General features: G+C 32.0%; 4 protein-coding genes and 1 pseudogene across 4 annotated transcripts in view; all 5 read left to right on the top strand.

Moving 5' to 3' along the window:
• LOC125808806 (6,7,8-trihydroxycoumarin synthase-like) overlaps positions 1–20,597 on the top strand; it is a 61,573-nt gene that overhangs the window by 3,234 nt on the left and 37,742 nt on the right. The gene's annotated exons all lie outside the window — the stretch shown is intronic.
• On the top strand, positions 2,835–4,551 carry LOC125808804 (cytochrome P450 83B1-like). The gene is made up of 2 exons (XM_049488464.1): positions 2,835–3,720; positions 3,943–4,551. The coding sequence occupies exons 1-2, from the start codon at positions 2,839–2,841 to the stop codon at positions 4,549–4,551; spliced, it is 1,491 nt and encodes a 496-aa protein (XP_049344421.1). The 5' UTR covers positions 2,835–2,838.
• LOC125808803 (6,7,8-trihydroxycoumarin synthase-like) lies at positions 7,308–9,258 on the top strand (annotated as a pseudogene).
• On the top strand, positions 14,667–16,723 carry LOC125808800 (6,7,8-trihydroxycoumarin synthase-like). Its single transcript, XM_049488460.1, has 2 exons — positions 14,667–15,554; positions 15,978–16,723. Exons 1-2 carry the CDS (start codon positions 14,667–14,669, stop codon positions 16,584–16,586), a joined length of 1,497 nt encoding a protein of 498 aa, XP_049344417.1. The 3' UTR covers positions 16,587–16,723.
• On the top strand, positions 17,651–19,577 carry LOC125808799 (5-OH-xanthotoxin synthase-like). Its single transcript, XM_049488459.1, has 2 exons — positions 17,651–18,560; positions 18,955–19,577. The coding sequence occupies exons 1-2, from the start codon at positions 17,673–17,675 to the stop codon at positions 19,573–19,575; spliced, it is 1,509 nt and encodes a 502-aa protein (XP_049344416.1). The 5' UTR covers positions 17,651–17,672; the 3' UTR covers positions 19,576–19,577.

The raw sequence follows: 20,597 nt of genomic DNA, 5'->3' as shown, positions 1-20,597 counted from the left end.
ACTTTTTCGATATTAGTTCTCTTTCATCGATTTTTCAAGAATCCGAACAAACTACTACCAAGTTAGTAAGTAATTAGAAAAACATAATTTTCATCATGCAAAGCCTCCACTTTCTCATCTTCCTTTGCAATTTATTCTATTTTTAAAATTATAAGTCTAAATTTATTATTTTAATTTTAGTGAATTTTTACTCATAAATATATGTTCTGCGTTAATATTCAACTAGATTTAAATGAACCGCATCCGCCAAGGGTCCTCATTGTCTTTATTGACATGTGCTATAAAAGTCATTTCTATCATAAAATATGGCATATACAGTCTAGCTATGACTTTTTTATGTCATATAGCTTTCATGACTTATATGTATTTATATAGGTAGTTAGATATCAGTTTACATCAAGATACATGTTGCGTAAAATTTGATTTGAGTGATAGGCAGGGCTAATTTAGAGTATCGTCTGTGGGTTTACATGAATTCTTCTTAAAGCCAAAGTAAGTAAAAACTTCAACGCGCCTCTTGGTCCTTTAGGTTTACCAATCATTGGAAATTTGCATCAATTTGATAGTTTAACCCCTCATATCTATTTTTCTAAACTTTCCAAGAAATATGGAAAAATCTTCTCATTGAAATTTGGCTCTACTTCAATAGTTGTAGTTTCTTCAGCAAAACTAGCAAAAGAAGTAATGAAGACACAAGATTTAACATTTTGTAGTAAACCCTCTATTTTTTCCTTGAATAAATTGTCTTACAATAGTCATGATATTGCTTTTGCACCTTTTAATGAATATTGGAGAGAAATGAGAAAAATTTGTAGTGCTCATTTATTTAGTCTCAAGAAAGTACAATCCTTTAGTCCAATTCGTGAAGATGAAGTGTTAAGAATGATAAAAAAAAATATCACTTCAAAAATCACCAACTTGAGCACAATATTGATTTCACTAACAAATACTATTATTTGTAGAGTTGCTTTTGGCATTAGGTATATGATGAAGAAGTACATGAAAGGAGGAGATTTGATGAGCTTCTACTTGAGACTCAAGCAATGCTGGCTAGCTTCTTTGTCTCTAATTATTTTCCTTCTTTAAGTTGGATTGATAAACTTACTGGATTGACTAATAGACTTGAGAAAATTTTCAAGGATTTGAATGAGTTTTATGAAGAACTCGTTGACCAGGCCAGCATGTTGATCCCAATAGGCCAAAATCCATGAAAGGTGATATTCTTGATCTTTTGGTCCAATTGAAAAATGATAAATCACTACCAGTTGATGTCACTTTGGAGGATATAAAAGCACTTGCCATGGTAATTTTCTGCATATCTTAAATTAATCTACCTATACACAATTATTGTCAATCTATCGTAATCCTCCTCTTCTACCCTACTCGGATAACACTTTGAACATAGTACATGTATTTTGAGTCTTATTAGTTTTATTAGAGATTTATATATAGGCCGGTAAAAAATATTGAGAACTTTTTAGTGTTCAAGACCCTATTTTTTACTTGTCAGAGTTCTATTTTTTAATTTTAATTTTATAATATTAGACAAAGATATTTAAATGGAGAGATTATCAAAGATACATTTAGTGTCAATAGATTTTTCATCATTTAGCAAATAATATTTATTTCCATAAAAACATTTAGTAGCAATACATTCGGAGTTGCTAAAGCCTTTAGCGATATTTATATATAGCGTGCTGGTTATAAATACCCATATTACGCAAAATAATTACCACAAAATTCTTTATTTGTTTGAGCGTAAAGAAAATTGGGAAACATTTTCGATAGATAATTTCTTTTTATTCCCTTGAAACTTTCTCATGAATATTCATGATCAATTGACAATTTTTATTTCTTGTTGTGTCAATTTCGTTGTAGAACATGTTAGTTGCAGGATCAGAGACTAGCGCGGCTGTAGTAGTATGGGCAATGACAGCCTTAATGCAGGTCCAAAGCATATTTAGAATATGTACACATAATAAAATCATTTTAACTTATCGACTCTAAATTCTAGATTTGTCTTTCGCTCCACCTAGTCCAAGGAGTGTTGTATTTTGGTTCTTTATGGGAGTTAGGCAGCTGAATTTTAAGAAGGAACACCTTTATATTCTGCATGTACAATAAATAACTAAATGGCCAAACACATATGCAGACCCTTAAGTGCCAAAATGGAACATAAAAATAGGAGTTGAAGGGTTAAAATGGAACAAGGTTGAGTTGAAGTGCCAAAATGAAATTTATGGACAAGTTTAAGGGTCTGCATATGTGTTTGGCCAAACTAAATATATATGCTACTGGTAGTAACTGATGCATTATTTTCACTGCCAAAAAAGTTACTATTTTTTCATTCAAATTTTCTATTGTTCAATGAAAAGAAAAAAATCAGGCATGGGGTATGTTGACAATACAATTAAAGTATTAAAAAAAATACTTTCTCTAACAACTTAAGCTTTTAGGTCAGATAGTCACACACGTTAACATGACTATTTCCACAAATATTTTAATTGAATCAATGAGATACATAGATATCAGTTTACATCAAGATACGTATCTTAATTTATTTTGGAGATTTCTTTTTTTCAATTCAAAGAAGATAAGTGGTTTGCAGAGGTTGCATAAAAGTTGATTTGAGTGATAGGCAGGGGCTGATCTATATGTGAACTGAAATATAGTTAATAAGATCTTTATAAACTTCGTCTACAACTTAAATGATGGTCCCAAAATAAGGGCATTTGTGTACATCACTTGTTTTTATAGTTTTATGGTCTACCTGAGATCCATTTATATATAAGACATGTCAAGTGATGACTAGTTTTTTGTACAGTTGTGGACAGCAAAATGATGCTCTTTCTATTCTCAGTAGCTCTTTCTATTGTTCTCATTTTTCTTCTTCTTAAAGCCAAAATAAGTAGAAATACAAGTGTGCCACCTGGCCCTTTAGGTTTGCCAATCATTGGAAATTTGCATCAATTTGATAGTTTAACCCCTCATATCTATTTTTGGAAACTTTCCAAGAAATATGGAAAAATCTTCTCATTGAAATTTGGCTCTACTTCAATAGTTGTAGTTTCTTCAGCAAAATTAGCAAAAGAAGTGTTGAAAACACAAGATTTAGTATTTTGCAGTAGACCTTCTCTTCTTGGGCAATATAAATTGTCTTACAATGGTCATGATATTGGTTTTGCACCTTACAATGAATATTGGAGAGAAATGAGAAAAATTTGTACTGTTCATTTATTTAGTCTCAAGAAAGTACAATCTTTTAGTCCAATTCGTGAAGACGAAGTATCAAGAATGATCAAAAAAATATCTCAACAAGCTACAACTTCACAAGTCACCAACTTGAGCACTATGTTATATTCACTAACAAGTACTATTATTTGTCGAGTTGCTTTTGGTATTAGGTATGATGAAGAAGCACATGAAAGGAGGAGATTTGATGAACTTTTAATTGAGACTCAAGCAATGATGGCTAGCTTCTTTGTTTCTAATTTTTTTCCTTCTTTAAGTTGGATTGATAAACTTACTGGATTGACAGATAGACTTGAGAATAATTTCAAGAACTTGGATAATTTTTATGAAGAACTCATTGAGCAACATCTTAATCCCAAGAGGCCAAAATCCATGGAAGGGGACATTCTTGATCTTTTGCTTCAATTGAAGAAAGAGAAATCAACTCCAATTGATCTCACTTTGGAGGATGTAAAAGCACTTGCCATGGTAATCTTGTATATTTATGTTAGTACATGTACTTTGAGTCTTTTTTTTTTTTTGGTTTTCCACCTGGTGTTCGGAGCCCACATTGGAGCATCAACTATATCCGGATCACGCACTGCAAGGTTCATTCGGGGTGGTACTCCCAACATGATTTTCTCCATACCTGTTGAGACTTTCTCATGAATTGACAATTTATGTCTTTTTTGTGTGTCAATTTCTTTGTAGGACGTGTTAGTAGCAGGATCAGACACAAGCGCGGCTGTAATAGTATGGGCGATGACAGCCTTAATGAGGAATCCAAGAGCCATGAAGAAAGTTCAAGCGGAAATTAGACAATCAATTGGAAAAAAAGGCATTGTAAATGAAGATGACATCCAAAACATGCCTTATCTTAAAGCAGTAATAAAGGAGACATTACGATTATATCCATCAGCTCCACTCCTACTACCAAGAGAATCAATGAAAAAGTCTATACTAGAAGAATATGAAATTGAGTCAGGAACCACAATTTATGTTAACTTTTGGGCTATTGCAAGAGATCCCGAGATATGGGAGAATTCAAATGAATTTATTCCTGAGAGATTCCTGAATAGCGATATTGATTTTAAAGGACAAAACTTTGAGTTAATTCCATTTGGAGCTGGACGAAGAGGATGCCCAGCTATTACACTTGGGGTTGCCATAGTGGAACTTGCATTGTCAAATCTTCTTTATGCATTTAATTGGAAGTTGCCTTGGAGCATGAGAAAAGAGGACATTGATACAACTGTTAGGCCAGGAATTGTAATGCATAAGAAGATAGATCTTTGCCTTATACCTACAAATTATCTCTAGATTATATTTAAATACGGATATAAGGCGAGTTTTGTGATATCAATTGAAATCATGTAAAAAATAAATTATTCTCATGCTAAACTTATCGATCGACTCTAAGTTATGAATTTGTCTTTCTCACTCCACCTAGTTCTTGAAGGAACACCTTTATATTACGTAAATAAATAAATCTGTGCTACTGGTAGTAATTGTTGCATTTTCGCTACTAAAAAAGTTACTATTTTATCATTGAAATTTTCTACTGAAAAATATTTAATGACTATTTTCATAAATATTTTAATTGAGTCACGAGAAAAGAAAAAATAGTAATAGTATTTTAACAAGGAATTATTAGGAAGCTTCTCAATATTTCAACATGATTCTATTTTCCACTGTGCGTTTTAATTTTAGTATGCTGGTTCGATGAAAAAATATATCATATTATTTTATGACATAAAATTAATTGAAAAGGAAGAAGCAACAAATGAGAAGATGGTAAAGCTAAAATTATACTGTAAACGTGATAATTAATTCAAAATTGGAAAAGGCAATTACGTACCTTAGTCCTTAGTACTTGTTTTTAAAAAAAATTCCCAGTGACTATCTGAGTGTGTTATACGTACCTTAGTAGTTGTAAGAGTTGGAAGGGAGAAAACATTCTCAATAATATTTTTATTCTTATTTCATATTATATCTCATATAAAATTATAGAAGTTTCATAACTTAATAAGGTATTATTGATAAACAAAATAAAAATGGCAATCAGATGCGTATTTAAAAGTTCTATATATATTAATTTAAACCATCCAAATGACCTGTTAATTTGTGAAACACATCTTCACAAACGACCCTCAAATCATGGATAAATATCTTATAAGGAAAGAATCAAAGGAAGGACAGAATTGTACTCACAATCTTGATCAATAAAATTATGTTCCTTCATATTTTATTTGTGATTGCGATTTATTTTCTATCACTTTAATTTTTTTTGCAAATAAATTGGCACGCACAGTGAGACCAAATCTGCTTTTCATCTCTTCTCTCACAAATCAAATATGCAAATTTGAAGTCACAAAACCGCAAAGGTAGAAGAATGAGTTCAAGTCTTGTCTTTGAGTTTCATCAAGTCTACACTCCGACAAACCTTGAAGCATGGACATTTGTAGACATTGAAATTTTGTACAACTCTACAAAATGTGTTCAATTCGAGTAGAGACTCTACAAAGTGTGTTCAATTCCAATTAGGATTCTTGGAGGTTATTTAACCCTAGACCTTATTTCATGCCTATATAAAGGGCACTATATTCCCTTAAAAAGGCATCTCAAATATTCCTCAAATTCATGGAATATTCATGAAGAGATCAAATCCAAATCATTCTAATTTGGGATATACGCCACTAATGACCCTCGAATCATGGATAAATCTTAGGAGAGTAGAACAGAATTATACCTGCACCATTTATTAATAAAATATTCATGTTTCTTCATAGTGGTTGATTTATTTTTCTATCACTGTAAAATTTGTTGCAAACAACATCGTCTAGCAACACGATGTATTTATAATCATAAATCCTTTAAAAATTATGAATTTAAATTTACTATTATAATTTTAGTGAATTTTTACCTATGAAGATATGCCTCGTAAAAAATATATCTGGATTCAGATGAATCCTTTGGTAAATTGAGCCACTAATCCTCATGTGGTATAATACTCATTTTCATGACTTACATACCAGGTAGGTATCAGTTTACATCAATGTAATTAAGTACCTTAATTTTTAAAAATTATTTTTGGAGATTTCTTGTTGCAATTGAAAGAACTTAAGTGGTTTTCAGTGGTTGGATAGAGAAATTAACAAGTTGTGTAAAATATGATTAATTGATAGGTGGGGGTGGATCTAGCGAGTAGAGTGTCATTTATGAATTTAGGTGAATTTAATTTGATATCATTAAAATATAAATTCATAAATTTTGAATTTTGAATTCACCTTAATATTAATGAAATAATACAAGAAGGCAAAAATATGAGAAGTATAAAATTTGCATAAATTAAAGTGTTTGAATTCTGGCATTAAGATAGCACGTATATAATGTAAAATTGCAAAAAAAAATCATAGGAGAATTAAGGACATAAACAAAATTTCTCAACTATTCTAATTAATGGTCGACTAAATAAGTCTATTATCTTTCTAAAAATGGTAGCAGAGGCAGATCTAGATCATTAGCTACAGATTTGATGACGGGTAACTGTACAAATCCAATGTCCTTTTTTCTCTTTAAATTACCATTTTCTTTATATTTATATGATTTTTCTTTTAATAATATTATCGCAGTTGTTGATCCAAACCTCCAGCTCCTTTTAGGGTGTGTTTAATATGGAAAAAAAATGAATAATGTTTTTTAATATTTTCATATTCAGTTAATAAAAAAATTTGAATAATATTTTCTCTAAAAAATAAGTTTTTTTAAAAAGAGGAAAATAACTTTCTTAGTGAAAGTAGGAAGAACATATTTCACTAGTGAAATTCCACAGTAATTGTGTCATCTGCCACCCTTAACACATGCCTCATCACCCCACACCGGTACTCCCTTCACCTCCATCTCTCATAGTATTTGTCAAAATTATATACAAAACTCCAAAAACAGTTTTCAACAATGCATTTACCATAAAAAAATATTTTCCTTTGTACCAAACACACCCTTACTTTTTAATTATAAATAAAAGAAACAATAGAAAATTACAAGACATTTCAAGTGACTTTGCCATAAAGAAACAAATGTTGTTTCCACTCTTTTTAGCCCTTGTTATCTTCATTATTCTCAGTTTCCTTCTTGCTAAAGCCAAAAGGAATGGAAAAAACATTCTACCACCAGGACCTTTAGGGTTGCCATTTATTGGAAATTTGCATCAATTTGATGGTTTAACCCCTCATCTCTATTTTTGGAAACTTTCCAAGAAATATGGGAAAATATTCTCATTGAAATTTGGTTCTACTCCAGTAGTTGTAATTTCTTCAGCAAAATTAGCAAAAGAAGTAATGAAAACACAAGATTTAGCATTTTGTAGTAGACCTTCTACTCTCTGCCAGCAAAAATATTCTTACAATGCTCAAGATATTGCCGCGTCACCTTACAATGACAATTGGAAAGAACTTCGAAAAATATGTGTTGGTCATTTATTTAGTCCAAAAAAAGTACAATCTTTTATCCCAATTCGTGAAGATGAAGTATCAAGAATGATCAAGGAAATATCTCAACAAGCTGTCACTTCCCGAATTACTAATTTGAGTAGTATATTGATTTCACTAACGACTACAGTTATTTGTAGAGTTGCTTTTGGTATTAGGTATGATGAAGAAACACATGAAAGGAGGAATTTTAATGAACTTTTAAAAGTGACTGAAGAAATGTTGGTAAGCTTTTTTGTCTCTGATTTTTTTCCTCTCTTAGGATGGATCGATAATCTCTCTGAAAAAATAAATATACTTGAGAAGAATTTTAAGGATTTGGATGAGTTTTATGAAGGACTCATTGAGCAGCATCTTAGTCCGAATAGGCCAAAATCCATGGAAGAAGGAGATATTATTGATCTTTTACTCCAATTGAAGAAAGAGAAGTCAACTCTAATCGATCTTACTTTGGACAACATAAAGGCTATCATTATGGTAATGAACTACTCCATTTTATATATGGTGGTGCTGGTAAATACTTGCATGTCAGTTGCTTACACCTACCTAAACAATTAATCTTTCATTGGTTTGGTGTTAATACTCGATCATGTGGCTAAGTATTTTCATGGTCACGATCATAATATAAAGAAAGATTTTTGTCAAATATTAAAAAGGTGATTTTAAGTTTGTGGCATTACACATGTTATAGCTTGATTAGAAAAATATTTGAATAAAGATAAAATGAGAAATTCAAAGTTTTCGAATACATGAAGATATATTTTGTGGCAATGTTTTTATCCTCTTACTTTATCTTGTAGAATATGCTAGTTGGTGGAACGAACACTAGTGCAGCTACAATAATTTGGGCAATGACAGCCTTGATAGCAAACCCAAATGCCATGAAGAAAGTTCAAGTAGAAATTAGAGAATCAGTTAGGAAAAAGTCCATAGTGAATGAGGATGATGTCCAAGCTCTTCCATATTTCAAAGCAGTGATAAAAGAGACACTTAGATTGTATCCACCTGCTCCATTGTTAGTACCAAGAGAGACGATGAAAAATTCCATACTAGACGGATATGAAATTAAACCAAAACTATAATTTATGTTAATGCTTGGGCAATTGCAAGAGATCCTGAAATATGGAAAATCCAAAGAATTTATACCTGAGAGGTTTTGAATAGTGATATTGATTTTAAGGGCCAACATTTTGAGTTGATTCCATTTGGAGCAGGCAGAAGAGGGTGCCCGGCTATGGCACTCGGTGTGGCAAATGTAGAACTTGTACTTTCTAATCTCCTTTACGCTTTTGATTGGGAGTTGCCTTGTGGAATGAAAAGAGAAGACATTGACACCGATGTTCTGCCAGGACTTACTATGCATAAGAAAAAACCTTTGTGCCTTGTTCCTCGAAATTATCTCTAGAAATTAAACAAGAACAAACTCCAATGTTTAAATTAGTTGAAAATATGTATGTATGATTTCGTTAGTTATCCATGTTTAATATGGTCATATGGTTTTATGTCTGTTATTTTTCGTTTTAAACTTGTAATGGAGTAGTTGAAGAGGGGAAACATTTTCACAAATATTTTTTCTTTGTTATTTCATATGTTCAATTATATAAATTTCCATCCAACATAATAAGGTATTATTTATAAATAAAATAAAAGCAGTAATCAAAGAACCATATTTTAAAAGTTCTATTTAAACCATCCAAACGACCCTTTAGTTTGTGAAACACATTGTGTAGCAATTACAAGATGCATTAATAATCAGAATCAATAATCCTCTTATCTCTTCATACGACTGTGGATTCAAAATTAAACTTGATGAATTTGATTTTATTTTTTTAAAAAAAATTAAATTTAAAAATTAGAAGTACAAATTTAATATTTTAATTTTAGTGAATTTTCACATATTAAGATATGCCTCACAAAAAAAAACTGGATTCGAATGAGAGCTAGTTGCATCTGCCATTGATCCTCATTGTCTATACTAACACATGTTATAAAATTCATTTTCACGACTTATATGCCATGTAGGTATCAATTTACATCATGGTAATTAAGTACATATAGAAATTAACAAGTTGTGTAAACGTTGATTAACTGATAGGTGGGGGTGATCTAACTAGTTATAACTAGAGGTTGTATATAAATTTACATGAATTTAACTTGAAGATTATTAAAAAAATAATTCATAAATTTTAAATTTTGAGTTCGCCTATTAATCACTTAATTAATAAGTGGTAAACATCTTCCTTTCACTAATAATTAACTTTGTGCAAAACAATATTATATTTTTTTTAAAAAAAATTCTTATCCTTCAGACTTTTATAAACCCTTATGGAGTCATGGTGGGAGGGAGGTTTTAAGGAAAAAGGTTGACATTAATCCTTACCTCGTATATTCTAAAATAGCAAAAAAATTCATAGGGAAGGACATAAACCAAACCTCTTCTATCCTAATGGTCAACTAAAAATATAAAAAATGCATGTAAAAAGAGTTTTTCTTTTAAAAAAATTATGTAAGGACAAAGGCATGGGGCATATGCGCCTTTCAAGGCGCAGACAGACTTGCAGGCTTTATCTGCTTGTGCCTTTTAAGGCGCATAGGGCCCGTGCCTTGCTATCCTAATTTAAACGATGTCCAACCTACTGTTTAAATGTTGTCCTTTGGTTTCAAACTTATTTTGTTTTCCTTTTAGAATTTTTGGTCAATTTTTTTTGCCCTTTTGGCTCTGGACTCTATAAAAGTATACGCTCCACAATTGCAACACCAAGTGCATTGTCTGCAGAGACCATTGCCTTTATTATCACAGCTCAAGCACACAATATTTCTCAGTATAAAAAACAGAGAATGAATCAAATTGATCTCTTATAGATATTTGACTTTAAAAACAATGAGTTTAAATTTACTATTTTATTATAGTGAATTTTTACATATTAAAATATGCCTTGTACAAATTATAACTAGATTCGGATGAACCCGTTGGCTAGCTGCATTTCCACTGGTCCTCATTGTCTATATTGACACATGCTATAAAACTCATTTTCATGACTTATATATGCAGGTAGGTATCAATTTAAATTAATGTTTTGGAGATTTCTTGTTGCAATTGAAAAAAATTAAGTGATTTTCAGAGATTTGAGAGGGAATTAACAAGTTGTGTAAAGATGATTAAGTGATAGGTGGGGTGGATCTTGCTATATATAGTAGAGTGTCATTTATGAATTTACGTGAATTTAATTTGAGATTATTAAAAATAATAATTCATAAATCTTATTTGTATCCACCTCAATAATAATAATGAGATAATACAAGAGGACAAAATATGAGAAGTATAGTATTTTCCATGAAAAACCATTATCCTTCGTGCCAAAAAAGCCCTTACTTGTTAATTAGTATAAATGAAAGAAACAACATAAAATTTTAATACAAGACATCAAGTGACTTTGCAGTACAAAATTTTAATATTGCCAAAAAAAAATAAAAAATATGTTCTTTCCATTCTTTGTAGCCCTTGTTATCATCATTATTCTCAGTTTTCTTCTTCCAAAAGTAAAAAAGAAAGAAAAAAACATCCTGCCACCAGGTCCTTTAAGGTTACCATTCATTGGAAATTTGCATCAGTTTGATGGTTTAACCCCTCATATCTATTTTTGGAAACTTTCCAAGAAATATGGAAAAATATTCTTATTGAAACTTGGTTCTACTCCAATAATTGTAGTTTCTTCAGCAAAATTAGCAAAAGAAGTAATGAAAACACAAGATTTAGCATTTTGCAGTAGACCATCTATTTTGGGCCAGCAAAAATTGTCTTACAATAATCAAGCTATTGCACTTCACCTTACAATGACCACTGGAAAGAGCTTCGAAAAATATGTGTTGGTCATTTATTTAGTCTAAAAAAAGTGCAATCTTTTATTCCAATTTGTGAAGATGAAGTATCAAGAATGATCAAGGAAATATCTCAACAACCTGTAACTTCCCGAATTACTAATTTGAGTAGTATATTGATTTCACTAACGACTACAATTATTTGTAGAGTTGCTTTTGGTATTAGGTATGATGAAGAAACACACGAAGGAAGAATTTTAATGAACTTTTAAAAGTGACTGAAGAAATGTTGGCAGGCTTTTTTGTCTCTGATTATTTTCCTCTCTTAGGATGGATTGATAAACTCTCCGGAAAAATAAATAAACTCGAGAAGAATTTTAAGGATTTAGATAAGTTTTATGAAGGACTGATTAAGCAACATTTCAATCCCAATAGGCCAAAATCCATGGAAGGAGATATTATTGATCTTTTGCTACAATTGAAGAAGAGAAATCAACTCCAATCGATCTTACATTGGACAACATAAAGGGTATAATCATGGTAACGAACTACTCCATTTGTATCTATATTATATGACGATACTGATAAATTACTTGCTTACATCGACTGCTTACACCTAGCTAAACAATTAACCTTTCATTGGCTTGGTGTTAATATTGTTTCATGTGGCTAAGTTTTTTCCATGGTTATGTTTGTGGCATGATTATAACACAAAGAGAGATTTTTATCAAATATTAAAAAATGCCTTTAAATTTGTGGCATTACACATGTCATAACATTTTATAATACTTGATTTGAAAAATATTTTAATATAGATCAAATGAGAAATATAAAGTTTTGAATACATGAAAATATAGTTTGTGGCTAAGTTTTGATCCTCCCATTTTCTCTAGTAGAATATACTTGTTCCTGGAACGGACACTAGCGCAGCTACAATAATTTGGGCAATGACGGCCTTGATAGCAAACCCGAATGCCATGAAGAAAGTTCAAGCAGAAATTAGAGAATCGGTTGGGGAAAAGTCCATAGTCAATGAAGATAACGTCCAAAATCTTCCATATTTTAAAGCAGTGATAAAAGAGACATTTAGGTTGTATCCAGCAGTTCCATTGTTAGTATCAAGAGAGACGATGCAAAATTCCATACTCGAAGGATATGAAATTAAACCAAAAACTATAGTTTATGTTAATGCTTGGGCAATTGGAAGGGATCCTGAAATATGGAAAAATCCAGAAGAATTTATATCTGAGAGATTCTTGAATAATGATATTGATTTTAACGGACAAGATTTTGAGTTGATTCCATTTGGAGCAGGTAGAAGAGGGTGCCCAGGTATACCACTTGGTGTGGCAAATGTGGAACTTGTACTTTCCAATCTTCTTTACACTTTTGATTGGGAGTTGCCTCGTGGGATGAAAATAGAAGACATTGACACTGATGTTTTGCCTGGAATCATACCACATAAGAAAAAACCATTGTGCCTTGTTCCTAGATATTATCACTAGAAATTGAACAAGACCAAACTTCAGTGTTTAAATTAGTTAAATATGTATGTATAATTTTATTAGTTATCCATGTTTAATATAGTCGTATGGTTTTATGTCTGTCACTTTTTGTTACAAACTTGTAATGGAGTAGTTGTTTCAATAAAATCTCTCTTCTAGTTCCCAAAGAATCACGGAAAAACGAAAAGAAGAGCATTTTTCTTATGCGTAATAATTTCAAGTAAAATGTCTGTTATCTTTATCACAAAAGTTGATTTCCAATCAAATGCATATAGAAGCATAAGCTCTAGTACTGTTGCAACACCAAGTGCAATACCTATGGAGAACATTATTGCCTTTATTGTCACAGCTCAAGCACACGCGACATATATTGTTTGTTTTGGCAAAACACGCCTTACGACTATACTCCTTCTTCAGAAAATTGTAGGTGAGGTTTGTCCTACTACCTAACTAAGGTAATATCATTCATAGGGAATGTTCTATTATATTATATTTGTCATAGCCCAATTGAAAATCACGTATTATCCACATTGCCCAAAAACTGTACGTACCATATGAACTTATGTTATTCTTTATAAAGTTTCTTACTTTCCTCCCTCATTCCGATTGATATGAGATTCCAATATATTGTAACCTTTACCCCTTCTTCCTAATTTAATTTTGAATTTCTTTTCCTTGACCATGTATTAATTAACCCAATTTTTTGGACCCAAACTAAAGCTTTGATATTTTTGAGTTTATCAATTCCTTCCCCTTCTAATAGGAAACAATATCAATTATTTATTCAGTTGTCAAATTGCCTTTGTCTAACTAATGCTATGAAATCATTGGTGAGATAGATAGCTAGATAATATGGAAACAAATTGATTGATAGAGGAGGAAAAATAATTTTCAGGCTTTAATGATTGTGGCCTGTGAATTTTCCTGTGTCACTTTCATGAATATTAAAGAATCAAACTACCTCCTAAAATATCAAAAGTATAGTCTATTACTTATAAATGCAATGTCATTTTTATCCAGCTTTAAATGACAAATTTCCTTCTATTTTCATTTTTAAAATATTATCACAGCCCTTTATCCAAAGTCCCAGCTTCGTTTACTGTTATTCTTTGTTTTAGTTACTATTTGAATAGTTAAATAATATATTATTTTGTTCTTGATTGACATATTTTTACATGCATTCTCATTTGTAATATTATCATGGAGTGTATTACAAACTCTGTGGGGATCAGAAAATACTTAGTTCTCTCTAGCTCTTATTTTCTTCATGCTTGTTAGGTAGCAGAAGTTAGGTACTTCATTAGGATTAGTAAGGTAAGGCCTAGCCCCCCTTGCTTGTACTTGTCCTTGATATTTTTTATGTTTAATAAAAGGCTGCTAGACACTATCAAGTGGTAAATTTGCTTGAAAAAAAATAGTGTGACTCGTAGAATTTTTATGTAATTTTTTAAAAATAAAGATTTTATGTTCGAATTCACACTGAACAATAGTTTGTTTGATATCGTACTACGAAGTCAAACCAAACAAATTAAAACAGAAGGAGTACTATAAATGAAAGAAATCGTAGAAAATCTTAATACAAGATATAGAAAACAAGTGACTTTTTCCAAAAAAAAAAAAACAGATGATGTTCTTTCCACTCTTTGTAGCCCTTGTTATCATCATTATTCTCACTTTTCTTATTCCTAAAGCCAAAAGGAATGGAAAATGCATTCTACCACCAGGCCCTTTAGGGTTGCCATTCATTGGAAATTTGCATCAATATGATAGTTTAACCCCTCATCTCTACTTTTGGAAACTTTCCAGAAAATATGGAAAAATATTCTCATTGAAACTTGGTTCTTCTACTATGGTTGTAGTTTCTTCAGCAAATCTAGCAAAAGAGGTAACACAAATACAAGATTTAGCATTTTGTAGTCGACCTTCACTTCTTGGCCAGCAAAAATTGTCTTACAATGGTCAAGATATTGCCTTGTCGCCTTACAATGACTATTGGAGAGAACTTCGAAAAATATGTGTTGTTCATTTATTTAGTCTCAAGAAAGTGCAATATTTTAGTCCAATTCGTGAAGATGAAGTATCAAGAATGATCAAGAAAATATCCCAGCAAGCCGCCACTTCACAAATTACAAATTTGAGCAATATAGTGATTTCACTTACAACTACAATTATTTGTAGAATTGCTTTTGGTGTTAGGTATGATGAAGAAACACCCGAAGGGAGGAAATTTAATGAACTTTTAAAAGTGACGGAGGAAATGTTAGCTGGCTTTTTTGTCTCTGACTATTTTCCCCTCTTAGGATGGATTGATAAACTCTCCGGAAAAATAAATAAACTTGAGAAGAATTTTAAGGATTTGGATGAGTTTTATGAAGGACTCATTGAGCAACATCTCAATCCCAATATGCCAAAATCAATGGAAGGAGATATTATTGATCTTTTGCTTCGATTGAAGAAAGAGAAATCAACTCCAATCGATCTTACTTTGGAAAACATAAAGGCTATTATCATGGTAATGACTAATGAACTATTCTCTTTATGTCTATTTTATATATTTGCTCTAGCCGACTGCTTACACCTAGCTAAACAGTTAACCTTACGAATGAATTAAGAAATTGAAGTGAAAATTCATATCAATTAATCATTAGTTAGATGTTGAAAGTTGTATATAAGCAAGTCTTTTGTATTGTTATATATATATATATATTTATTTATTGATTTGGTATTAACACTCTGTCATACAACTAAGTTTTTTCCTTAGTCATGTTTGTGACACAATCATAATACAAAAAAACTTTTTTGGTCAAATATCAAGAAGTGCCTTTTTAAACTTGTAATATTACACATGTTATAACATTTTCTGATATGATTAGGAAAAAATTTCAATTGATATGAAATGTTGCATTTAATTTTATCCTCACACTTTCTCTTGTAGAATATGCTAGTTGGTGGAACGGACACGAGCGCAGCTGCAGTAGTTTGGGCAATGACAGCCTTGATATCTAAACCAAATGCCATGAAGAAAGTTCAAGCTGAAATTCGAGAAATGGTTGGTAAAAAGTCCGTAGTGAATGAAGAAGACATCCAAAATCTTCCATATTTTAAAGCAGTGATAAAAGAAACATTTAGATTGTTTCCACCAGGTCCATTGTTAATAGCAAGAGAGACGATGCAAAATTCCATACTAGAAGGATATGAAATTAAACCAAAAACTATAGTTCATGTTAATGTTTGGGCTATTGCAAGGGATCATGAAATATGGGAAAATCCAGAAGAATTTATACCTGAGAGGTTTCTGAATAGTGATATTGATATTAAGGGCCAAAATTTTGAGCTGATTCCATTTGGAGCAGGCCGAAGAGGGTGCCCGGCTATGGCACTCGGTGTGGCAACTGTGGAACTTGTACTTTCCAATCTTCTTTACGCTTTTGATTGGGAGTTGCCTTGTGGAATGAAAAAAGAAGACATTGACACTGATGTTTTGCCTGGACTTACAATGCATAAAAAAGAACCTTTATGCCTTGTTCCTAGAAATTATCACTAGAAATTAAACAAGACCAAACTCCAATGTTTAAATTAGATATCCATGTTTAATAATATGGTCGTATGGTTTTATGTCTGTCATTTTTCGTTATAAACTTGTAATGGAGTTGTTGTTTCAATAAAATCTCCCTTCTAGTTTCAAAGGATGTCGCGGAATTTTTTTAGCTAATTTACTAATTCTCTAGGAATTAAATTCATTGGTAACCCTATGTTGGTGTAATAAACATGTTACTAACAATAGTGTCCATAAGTTCTTCCTTCAGATCATACACATTATTGTTAATTAGCTGAGAATTAACTTTAATTTTGTAGAGTTAGGTACCAAAAAGTATGAACAGAGGAAAATGTACTACTATCTTTAGGATTTGCAAACAGATTCATTTCCTGGTTATAATTACCACTAATTTAACAGCGGTGCGACTGAGATTTACCCTGCTACCGTACAGAGGAGATGTTCAATTGTAATATCATATTTGTCATAGTCCAATCTCACGATACGTATTATTTGTTTTTACTCAGTAACCCTCGTATATTTATCACATCATTTTGTCCAAAAGCATACTTACCATGTGAATTTGTATTATTCTTTATAAAAATTTTCACTTTACTCTCCTATTCTGATGCAAAATTTAATTTTGAATTCCTTTTTCTTGACAATGAATGAATCCCAATTTTGGACACAAACTAAAGCTTTGACATTTCTGAGTTTATTACGTTATCAAATTGCCTTTGTCTAATGGTCTGAAATCATTGGTGAGACAAATATTTGGACAAAGGTCATTTTTCACGCTTTAATATTGTGGACTGTGGATTACAAAAGTCCACAATCCACATTAATGGTAATGACAAGGCATCTGTTTAATTAAAAATAAAATAAAATATTGTGGACTGTGAATTTTCCTGTATCACTTTCATTACAATCATGATTTTATGTTCGAATTCACACTGAACATTAGTTAGTTTGACTTCGTACTACGAATCAAGCCAAACAAATTAATACAGAAAAAGTACTATAAATGGAAGTATTGTAGAAAATCTTATTACAAGATATAGAAGATATTTTGAGTGACTTTTCCAAACAAAACACATGATGTTGTTTCCACTCTTTGTAGCCCTTGTTATCATCATTATTCTCAGTTTCCTTCTTCCTAAAGCTAAAAGGAATGGAAAAAACATTCTACCACCAGGCCCTTTAGGGTTGCCATTCATTGGAAATTTGCATCAATTTGATGGTTTAACCCCTCATCTCTACTTTTGGAAACTTTCTAAGAAATATGGAAAAATATTCTCTTTAAAACTTGGTTCTTCTACTATGATTGTAGTTTCTTCAGCAAATCTAGCAAAAGAGGTAACACACATACAAGATTTAGCCTTTTGTAGTAGACCTTCAATTCTTGGCCAGCAAAAATTGTCTTACAATGGTCAAGATATTGGTGTGTCACCTTACAATGACCATTGGAGAGAACTTCGAAAAATATGTGTTGTTCATTTATTTAGTCTCAAGAAAGTGCAATATTTTAGTCCAATTCGTGAAGATGAAGTATCAAGAATGATCATGAAAATATCTCAACAAGCTGCTACTTCACAAATTACAAATTTGAGCAATATAGTGATCTCGCTAACAACTACAATTATTTGTAGAATTGCTTTTGGTATTAGGTATGATGAAGAAACACGCGAAGGGAAAAGATTTAGTGAACTTTTAAAAGTGACGGAAGAAATGTTGGCAGGCTTTTTTGTCTCTGACTTTTTTCCCCTTTTAGGATGGATTGATAAACTCTCCGGAAAAATAAATAGACTTGAGAAGAATTTTAAGGAGTTGGATGAGTTTAATGAAGAACTCATTGAGCAACATCTCAATCCCAATAGGCCAAAATCCATGGAAGGAGATATTATTGATCTTCTGCTCCAATTGAAGAAAGAGAAATCAACTCCAATAGATCTTACTTTGGACAACATAAAGGCTATTATCATGGTAATTATTTAACTACTCTATGTGTCAATTTTATATATTTTCTCTTGTCGGCTGCTTACACCTAGCTAAGCAATTAACCTTACGAATGAATTACCTAACTGGAGTGAAAATTCATATCAATTAATCATTGGTTATAGATATTGAAAATCGTACATAAGCAAGTATTATGTATTGTTATATTTATTGACTTGATATTTACACTCTGTTATACAACTAAGTTTTTTTCCTTCGTCATGTTTGTGGCACGGTCATAATATAAAGAAACTTTTTGGTCAAATATTAAGAAGTGTTTTAAATTGTGATATTAGATATGTTATAACATTTTGTGATTAGGAAAACATTTTAATTGATATGAATGTTGTATTTAATTTTATCCTCCCATATTCTCTTGTAGGATATGCTAGTTGGTGGAACAGACACAAGCGCAGTTGCAGTAATTTGGGCAATGACAGCCTTGATAGCCAAACCAAATGCCATGAAGAAAGTTCAATCAGAAATTCGAGAAACGGTTGGTAAAAAGTCCACAGTGAATGAAGATGATATCCGAAATCTTCCATATTTTAAAGCAGTGATAAAAGAAACATTTAGATTGTATCCACCAGGTCCATTGTTAATAGCAAGAGAGACGATGCAAAATTCCATACTAGAAGGATATGAAATTAAACCAAAAACTATAATTCATGTTAATGTTTGGGCTATTGCAAGAGATCCTGAAATATGGGAAAATCCAGAAAAATTTATACCTGAGAGGTTTCTGAATAGTGATATTGATTTTAAGGGCCAAAATTTTGAGCTGATTCCATTTGGAGCAGGCAGAAGAGGGTGCCCGGCTATGGCACTCGGTGTGGCAACTGTGGAACTTGTACTTTCCAATCTTCTTTATGCTTTTGATTGGGAGTTGCCTTGTGGAATGAACATTGAAGACATTGATACTAATGTTTTGCCTGGACTTGCTGTGCATAAGAAAGAACCTTTGTGCCTTGTTCCTAGAAATTATCTCCAAAAGTTAAACTAGACCAAATGTAACATCCGACAATTTGAAGTGGCTTTGAAGGAGCTTGAAATTTGGAAATAGTCATTTTTGGAAAAAAATTTAAAAAATCTGGAAATTTGGCTAAGTGTGGAAATCAGTGAGTTTTTGGCCAACTTTGAGCAGTCATAACTCCTAGCTCAGGATGATACATGAGTAGTTCCAGTTATGTTTAGAAAGCCCTTGGAACGATCTTTCCAACGCCATTGTGTTTACTCGATTCCGAGTTCGTATGAGGGAGTTATGCCCTGTAGAAGTTGGGCAGTTGGAAGGGAAATCCGTCCGGAAATTTAAGGGCATTTTGGTCCTTTCACAAATCATTTCTTTTGAGCTCATATTGCTGTATTAGGCTGATCTTTGGACCATTTTGCCCCATTTTTTGAAAGAGAAAGAGTTAGGGTTCTTGAGATTGAAGAAGAGAAGAAGGAGAAGAAGAAGAAGAGAAGAAAGAGGAGATCAACAAGATCATGTGGATTTTCATCGGGGGTGATCCCTATCAAGGTATGTGAGTTTTCGTGTGGGTTGATCCTTTCCCTCACACACACTAAGTTTATTCTATGATTTGAGAAAAGATTGGAATTTGTCGTTGAAGTGTTGGAGTTGTTAGGTGTTGTTGATGTTGTTGGTGGTGTTGTCGAAGTTATTGTTTGTTGTGAGACATGATTGGGTTGTGTATTTAAGTTGAAATCTAATGTATGTTGAGGGAATTATGATTCTAAGAGTTATGACCCTTCTTGAAGTTGATTCACCATCAATTCTCAACAAGTTTTGGCTGTCGACCCCGATCTACGGACGTGACCTACGGACCGTAGATCGATTGACGGTCCGTACTGGTCAACCGTCAATCGGGACAGAAGTTAGGTTTTTGGGGCATCGATCTACGGGTGCGATCTACGGTCCGTAACCAGACCTACGGACCGTAAGTCCGGACTGTAGGTCAACACTTAGTCATTTTTCTTTAAATGAATTCTGGGGAAGTTTCTGACGTGATCTACGGACCTGCAGGA

The sequence above is a fragment of the Solanum verrucosum genome, unplaced genomic scaffold, assembly GCF_900185275.1.
Source record: "Solanum verrucosum unplaced genomic scaffold, falcon-dt-bn FXZP01000218.1, whole genome shotgun sequence".
Classification (NCBI taxonomy): Eukaryota; Viridiplantae; Streptophyta; class Magnoliopsida; order Solanales; family Solanaceae; genus Solanum; species Solanum verrucosum.
This window is presented reverse-complemented; position numbering and strand designations above follow the sequence as displayed.

What these genes read in the sequence shown, in the direction of transcription:
- LOC125808800 (XM_049488460.1), top strand. Translation starts at nt 14,667, where the DNA reads ATGATGTTCTTTCCACTCTTTGTAGCCCTTGTTATCATCATTATTCTC. An exon ending in ACATAAAGGCTATTATCATG is followed by an intron (nt 15,555 to 15,977) that starts GTAATGACTAAT and finishes TTTCTCTTGTAG; the next exon opens with AATATGCTAGTTGGTGGAAC.
- LOC125808799 (XM_049488459.1), top strand. Translation starts at nt 17,673, where the DNA reads ATGATGTTGTTTCCACTCTTTGTAGCCCTTGTTATCATCATTATTCTC. An exon ending in ACATAAAGGCTATTATCATG is followed by an intron (nt 18,561 to 18,954) that starts GTAATTATTTAA and finishes ATTCTCTTGTAG; the next exon opens with GATATGCTAGTTGGTGGAAC.
- LOC125808804 (XM_049488464.1), top strand. Translation starts at nt 2,839, where the DNA reads ATGATGCTCTTTCTATTCTCAGTAGCTCTTTCTATTGTTCTCATTTTT. An exon ending in ATGTAAAAGCACTTGCCATG is followed by an intron (nt 3,721 to 3,942) that starts GTAATCTTGTAT and finishes ATTTCTTTGTAG; the next exon opens with GACGTGTTAGTAGCAGGATC.